Genomic DNA, 8435 nt, shown 5'->3' with positions numbered 1-8435 from the left:
TAAATACCAGGCCAACAAAAAGGGGCACAACCAATATCTCCATCATTAAAGATTACTACTTTCTCTTATATAAGAAAAAGTTTTACCGTATAGAATTGACATTCCTATCAATGTGAAAAAAAAAAGTAGCAGCATCTAGAAGTAGAAGAGTTCATCATAAACAACATACAATTGGCTCTAACATAATTTAGAGTGGGAAAAATCAAGTACCCTTGGTCATCAGAAACACCAAACTAGCATAGTTTATTCAAAAGGGATGTACATATTTGTTTTGTGAAGTTCTCGCTAGAAGCACCACAATTTAGCTGACCATACAATCACCCAGGATAGGTATCTTCTGAGTGCTTTGAGGAATCATCACTGCCCATATAATTCATTATAAGATCCCGCCAACTCTGAACTGAACTGGATTGTTGCCGTTGCACAGCCAAAATCTGTGGTATCAAATCTTGGGGGGACAAATATCGCGAAAGCGCTGATCTTTTCTTTTGCTGGAACTGTTGATGAAAGATGTCGTATCATCAACACTGACATCACAGCCATCATCTTCGTCGTCCACATCATCATCATCACAATAAATATCATCATCATTAGTGGCATCATCCTCATCCTCATCATCACAACCATCCATGTCACTATCATCATCATCCTCATCATCAAAATCGATATCATCATTTTCATCATCATCGTCACCATCCTCATCATAGTCGAAATCAGAGTCATTGATTGCAAAGCAATTAGCCATCAGAACCTTCCCACAGAACATATAACAGCAGAATTACAATCAAAACTTGTTTTCATATAAATCTCAGAAACAAAATTTGGTGCAAGTTTTCCTCAAAAAATAAAATTCGGTGGAAGTCTAACTTATGTTAGTATTAAAGGAAGCATAAAAAGTAAACAAGTTAAATTCTAAGATGATAAAAACCTATGACAAAAGAACTTAGTGTTAGAAGGTAACCCTATCATAATATTATAGTGGATTTATGTTAGTTTGATCCCTTTGTCACTAAAACATGAAATTGCATCAACTGAACATCTATCCTAGAAACATCAAGCCAGTGCTACTAGGAATATAGAACAAGGAGCAGAAGGCAAAATTGTGTATGTACCTTCTCCAAATTTACTGGAGGAGCAGGTTCCATTGCACTGGGAGTCCAAATCTTGATGTCATCCTCAATGCCACTACTAGCAATCATGGTGGTATAAGGATGTGGTTCAATACAGTTTACAACATCTTTGTCTCCTTCCATCACACGTAACAGCTCCCCATCTTTCTTCCTCCAAATAAATATGTGACCACAATCTGATCCACTAACAACATACTCACAATTGGGACCAAAGAAGCTCACGCCCTTGATCGTATCTCTGTTTAAATGTCCCTTATAGACCTGAGGTTCAGACCTGGAATTTGGATCAGTAGCAGATGGAGATGATGGAACTAGATTAGACCCATCAGGGGAATCTCTATCCATCGCTGAAACAGGTGATGCAGGAGTTGGATTGGGGCCTAGTCCTTGATCCCTTGAGAAGAGATAGATGTGCTCATCATTGTATGAGACAAGAAGCTCACTAGAGTCTGAGAAAGCCAAACCTGTGATTCCAAATCCAACATCATCACCAATTAGATGTGAAGGGCAGAAGCAATCAGTGGGATGGCCACAATTGGTTGATCCATCCCATTTGTACTTGCGGATATCATAAATTTGAGCATATTCATCACTTCCTGCAATCGCAAAGAGATTGGGGTTTCTTGGATTTATTGCAATGGCATGCAGCGGAACAATTGGCATATAAGCTGATCCATCTTGAAAAGATCTGCAGACAAAGAGCCTTGTCGCACAATTTGTTCTCAGATCAAACTGCAAGATAAGGGACACTGTCAGAATAACATCAAGCAGCAGAAAGATGTAAAATTGCAACCAGAATAGATGAATCAAAAACTCACATGCTGAACCAGGCCATCTTCGCCACAGCTATAAAATATGTGAGGACTTCCAGGCTCAATAGCCATCTTGTGAACCCGGCCCTCATGTTGCGCTAGCATCATTGTGGCTACCCGTCCACCTTCCCCTAACTGGGAATGCCTTACCTGGGGCATAATGAAAATAAAGGTGTCTCTTATCAAATAAAATAAAACAAAATATTAAAGAGGAGGCAGCACATGAGAGGAAGTGACAGAGAATATTTACCTCCCCATCTGCAGCACATGTCACAATTGTTCGATCATCAGTATATGGCATGAAGCGTGCTTGGAAAACATTGTCTGTGTGGCCTGAGTGGAATGATGATCTAGCCAGCCCAGCTTCCCAATCCCACAGGATTATCATTCTATCATCAGATCCTGACACCAGAATGTTCCCATCTGCATTAAAGCTTACAGTATTGACACAACCCCTATGCTTGTCCAGCCTTCTGAGGATTTGCAAACGCAGAATAAGATCCTGCTCAGGAAAAATAGGCTAAATCAAGTTGGCTGCACAATGCCTTTCTATGAAACAATGGGCACAGTGATCATAGTGCTGCAATGCAGCAAATCAAGCAGTTTAAAGTTCAAACAAAGTGAAATTTCAGCAAAAATACTTTTATGGGAGCATATATATGGTAATACAACTCAAGCATTTAATGACTTTTGAATTCTTTCACCTTTCTGTTGGTAACTGCTTATCTAATTCATAGCTACATTATTTGGAATGTGAAGTAAAAATAGGGATCATAAGTGGAGTTATGAGCAAAAGCAAAAATGAAACTTGCTTGTGCAAAATAGTATGCAGCATTAGGACTAAGAGATCCGTCCAACTTGTAGATCTTATTTGTTAATGCATCTTGGTGCTTTCTAGACATGCCAACTGGCCATTGGAGATAGACTAGTCCTTAAACAAAATATCCTTTTTCTGCTGCAACTGTTTGCCAGACTTCCAAAGAAAAATCCAAGAAGAAATGACTTTCAAGGGTTAGAAAAGTAGCAGAAAATTTTGTACTCATCACATCAATTGAAGAACTAATTCATTTGAGGAACCATTGAATGCCTTCTCAAACATTTCTTCCAGAGTATGTCTGAAAGGACTACAAGATGGTTGCTGGAGAAGGTTTGTCATCTTTTATAAAATACATTCACAAAAGCTAGGCATATGAGAGGATAATCCCTTTTTCACTATAACCTCAATCTAATTCATAGAAAGCAGTGATAACAATGGATGCATAAAAAAAAGATGGCACAAATGTATGAGAGTTTGTCACCCCATTGCGCTGGTCAATCTTTCCAAGGATTTGATTAGTTCTACAATTGACCTATGGGGGGGAAACATGGCTATCTAAAACATTGTCTTATCCTATCAAAGCAGACTACATAAGAGATATTCAATATTCATCAATTTTTTTTTACTTATATGATTGGTGAAAATTTAATATGTTAATGTCCAAACATTACAAGATTCCATCCACAACACACATAAATTGTCAAGGCAAAGAAGTTCTTAATCTCCAATGCGTCCTTTCAAACCCTTGCCAGCTAGCAAGTTTAATATCTCCTAACCACTGCATCAAACATGATCACAATTTAAAGCATCATTCCCCCTTAGCTGGGGGACCGAGGGGTGAAATGCAGCTCCAAAAGCAATAATGCACTAAGATAGGAAGGAAGCACTGTGGAGGCAGGGGTTGGAGCTGAGCTGACACATACATGTTTTTCAGTCCTTCCATGATTCCATCTCCATATAATCTACTTGAAATTAATGGATTTAGGTTTCATAGCAGCTGACGTCACAAGATGTTTGTCCAGGGCACTGAGAAAGCTCTAGATTCATGGTTTAGGGGTATAGATTTAAAACTTGGAAGAACTTAAATGTTGGTGGATAATGGTGTGAGTTTCAAAAGGAGCTAGTTATGGAGACTAGATTGAGCTTTAGGCGAGAATGAAAGCTTTGGGTTATGGAAGCAAGGAAAGGGGATGGAAATTTTAACTTTGAAGGTGAAAAAATGTGAAAAGCTCAGGCATGGAACTGGAGGGAAGTGAATAAAGTTTTAAGTTTGGAGATGGAAGAATAGTTAAGATTTTGACTTGAGTTTGGAAATCTTCTATAGGTCATTTACCTGGTGGCTTGCAGCTTTGCTCAATACAGGACTGCCTCATTAGCTATTTTAGTTGAGCTGACTGTATGTTTCTAAAGTACCTTGTGCAATCACATCATGAATGTGTTTTGACTTGTTTAGTTCCCCTTAAATGAACTTGACAAGTGAGGTACCGATGCCCTTCAAGTTTAAAGCTGACGGTTGAACACTAGAAAGGTTAATTGGGTCGGATCTGGGTGATGGTTTAAGCTTTAGATTGATTGGAAGGTTTTTTTCATGTTTGGTCTTTGGTTGTGGTTATGGGTTTGTGTTAAGTTACAGTGGGTTCAATTACTTAGGATCTTTGAGTCAAGGTGGTGGTAATAGCTAGGTTGAAGTTTTCGCTGAACAAATTTGTTTACATCATAACCAAAGCTGAAATTGACCCCTAAAGTCAAATTTGACTTAACTTCAACCAAGATTGACTGGTTTTGCTCCAATTTTAGTGGACCAAATGGCTATGAATGTTATATTTACTATTTGCTATATCAATATTTAGTGTCACTCAAGGCCCAATTCTCCAAATATTATAGTACTTGGAGGTGTTTGGTTGGGGAGAGTTGGGGTCCGGAATCAGAATAGGAATGGATGGCTCCCATTCTAATCATTTGATTGAGAGGAATCCCATTCTGATTCCAATTTCGATTCTAGGACAGAATAGAAATGGCCCAATTTACCTAAAACTCAATCCCTACTCTCTTCTAAGGATTCAAATTTTCATTCCGATTCTGGTTACGAACCAAATGCTTCAAGGGATTTGATCATTCCGGTTCCAATTCTAATCCATTCCAATTTCGATTCCGATTACGAACCAAACACCCCCTTAATGTCATTCTAGGCTTGTTTTTCCCTATTTTCTGAGTAAATATGCCTAAACAGTGACAACATTGGGCCATGTTTTCAACTTTTAAGTCAAAAGATGAGAAATTAACTTATGGATGACAAATAGCATGATTCAGAAGATTTAAGGTTGAAGTTTTGCTGCTACTTAGGTTAAATCACATAAGCATTAAGATGATGTATCGAAATATAATTTTTTTCATACTTAGTACCACTGCATGTGTTGGTACTTGGTGCTTAAAATGATAGTTTGTAAATTTTAGTCTAGACATTTGCACTAGAAGGTGTTTCAAGAATTAAACTGTAACCAAAGAATTCAATGTTACACATTTTTTTAGTTTTTAGTGATCTTATGATTCTTTGGCACTTTTAGCGTTACAGCTCAAAAACACCAAAATCACCAAATAATAGAAAATGATACACGCTTAGAATTATGTATATATGTTTCCTTGCCCTATTTATGTTTGGATCGCAGTCATCTTAGTTTGTTTTTGGATCAGATTGTAGAAACCAAATAGTTACTACCTGAATCCGAATATCAAATTCTAGTTGATAGTCTTTCTGTTACGTACTTCCCCTCACCCTCTCCCATTATAAAGCTGATTCTTTTTGACCACCTAATTCATAGCAGAATCCTAATTACAACAAAATTAACACGGAAATTCTTGTACAGGATCCCTCGTTGAGACTAAGCCTACCTAAACGCCCAAAACAATCACCCCAGTATCAAAGAAATACGAAAACGAATACAAAAGATGGGGATAAAGTTGGGAACCGACCTCGGAGGCCCCAAGGCGATGGGCGAAGGTTCTTGGGGCGAGGTCCCCGACCTCCCGCTGCCGTAAATCCAATATCCCATGCCGAAAACTCCTCTTCCTCTTGCCGACGCCCCCCATCTCCTCTTTTCCCGCACCAGTGCTCGACCAAATGCCCGAGAGAGAAGGCTTATTGAGTCTCACCGTCGGAAACCTAGCGCCAAAAAGGTGCCGGGACACACTGGTTTTATTCTCGACGAAGGACTCTCTGGATGTCTCCTACGAGCCTTTCTTCCTGACAGGCCTTTGCAAAGTGGAGAACACGGGGATACAGGTGCCGCCTTTAATACGAGACTTTTTTATGGGTTGCCAGCTTTGCTTCCACTGGATTTACATCCAACGGCTACGCAGAAAGGGGAACCATAAGATGTGTTAAATAAGGAGTAGTATACTGGAATATGAATATCTGTGTCCATTGGAATAAGGATATCTAATACGACTGGAATTAGGAATAGTTGTGTCAGGAATTATTTCCAACTTGTCAAGCTATGATTTTTTAAATAAAGTTTGGTCCACAGTAACTTTGTTAAAAAAGTAAAAAGAAAGAAAGAAATAAAAAAAGAGAGCGATGAAGAGTCGTAAATGATATATGGTCTCTTTCTCGAGTCTTATACTTATTTTATTTCCTAACCAATTGAGCCTGAACCTAACCGCTAAGCAGACTAACGTGATAAACCTCTATTTTTGAGGTTCTCTTTGACTCCCAAACAAAAATAAATAAACCTAAATAAAATTTAATTTTATCTCTATATATTTAAGTTTATTGAACTAAATAAATATTTTCACTATTTGATAAATTCCCGATAATAAGGGGCATTTTTAGGATTTTGAAAAAAAACTGAAAAGCATTTTCTTTGCACTTATTTAGTTTTAACTAAGTTAAAAGTTAATACTATTTGAGACTGATTGACAATGAACATTTTACTTATTGAAATAAAATTGCTAAAATATATTGGTTTAAATTATTTGTGAATCGAATATGGATAAAATTGCAAATGGGTCAAATTAATCTATGTCCTGACCTGATCCACCTAGGTTTGATCCAAACCCTATTTATGGATCCATGGGAGTGGATCAAGTTCTAAATTTGGACCTGTTCAACGGTTCAAATTATGTTTAAGTTTATTGTGTTCTAACCTAATATGATATGATCTGTTTGTTATATCGATCTGATTTGAATATTCTCATCTACTATCCAATCCAACCTGAACCTAATATACCTATTAAAAATTTGAAAATCATAAATAATGAAATCTTTAATTAGCTTTGTTGTTAGATTCCTTAATCTTGTTTCTTGTTTTACTCCATGAATTACAAAGCATTGATCAAAGAACATGTTGTGCAAGTTTATTTTGATTGATGGTTCACCCACACATAAGTCTAAGCATGTAAAAAATCTATAAAACATATTTCATAAATATTATCTATGCACAATGGCAAAGATGAAAGCATAATGCTAGGAAATACTAGGAATTATATGCAAGAATTTATTGAACCATTCAATGGTGGTGTCCATCACCGATTAATTGGTTTAGAATAAATAGCATCATTATCCCACCCATCAAAGCTTCTTGATTTAATTTTATTCACAGGACACGGAGGATGTTGTTGCAAATTAGATGGATAAATAATTTTTTTGAGTAGAAAGTTTGACTTTTAAATTATAGATTGCTGAATTGACATTCCATCCATGCTCTATTTGAGTCCATTAGATATCTTTAAACATAATAATTTTTATAATTCACAGAAAATACTCTATTTTTTGAAATTCTTTTCAAATTTTTTTAAGTTTTATTGAAAAAATTTATCATATTAAATATATCACAACATATTTTTAAAAAGGATATCCATATTTTATTATTAAGTTAGAATTTTGCTTTATCAAAATTTAACTCCTTAGAACTCCTTATGCTCTATGATTACAGTAGAAGCTAAGAGGAAGAATCAACCTAGTTGTTGGGATACAATCTTACATGGATGAAAATTTGATTTTGACAAGTTATGCTCATCCTGCATTGCCTGTTACTTAGTCAAATCCCGAGGAAACTGAAATCTAAAATTTTACATATATATTTTTATTAATAATAAAAAAATTAATAGAAGTCATAAAAGTTATTTGTTGGGATAGATCTTCGTCGCCTAACTGGCTAACCTTCTTTCTCACCTCCCGACCGACCAAGTACGTTGCACCAATCAGATTGTTGTGGCCCAACTCGACTTGGATCAACATGTTTTACCCCAATCAGCTCTCTACCGATTGAGATCGACGATACTTGACTGACTAAGGGCAACATACTTAATCGAGTCAGTACTAAGCCAACCCGATTCGACGTGCTGCCTACGATGAGGTGTAATATTCGACAAATGATCGACTACTTACTCGGTGCCCTATCGATTATCGGAATCGATGACGGGTGGCACCATTCGACGAGCGTCAGTCGAGCAGCTGAATATCAAGCATGGTCATCACGCTACCCTGTCAGGTCACGTAAAGTCACATCACTTAGGAACCATACCTTGGGCGGCAGACTGTGTGCCATGATGGAAAACTACATAGTTATTAATTTCGCCACACGCACGGTAAGATCCGCCGCCATGGCCACCTGCGCACTGAACAAAAGGCACATCCGCCGTCAGGATCATTTAAAGATGTCCGTTGCGGCTCCAGAC

At 37.3% G+C, this 8435-nt stretch overlaps 1 protein-coding gene across 1 annotated transcript; it reads right to left on the bottom strand.

Moving 5' to 3' along the window:
• Window positions 1-219: 219 nt before the first annotated feature.
• LOC105055147 (uncharacterized) lies at window positions 220-6003 on the bottom strand. Its single transcript, XM_010936884.4, has 5 exons — window positions 5730-6003; window positions 2193-2444; window positions 1949-2092; window positions 1113-1862; window positions 220-751 (listed from the first exon to the last, which is right to left on the bottom strand). The coding sequence occupies exons 1-5, from the start codon at window positions 5844-5846 to the stop codon at window positions 443-445; spliced, it is 1572 nt and encodes a 523-aa protein (XP_010935186.1). The 5' UTR covers window positions 5847-6003; the 3' UTR covers window positions 220-442.
• Between the last annotated feature and the right edge of the window lie 2432 nt (window positions 6004-8435).

Source organism: Elaeis guineensis, chromosome 12 (genome assembly GCF_000442705.2).
Source record: "Elaeis guineensis isolate ETL-2024a chromosome 12, EG11, whole genome shotgun sequence".
In the NCBI taxonomy this organism is placed as follows: Eukaryota; Viridiplantae; Streptophyta; class Magnoliopsida; order Arecales; family Arecaceae; genus Elaeis; species Elaeis guineensis.
This window is presented reverse-complemented; position numbering and strand designations above follow the sequence as displayed.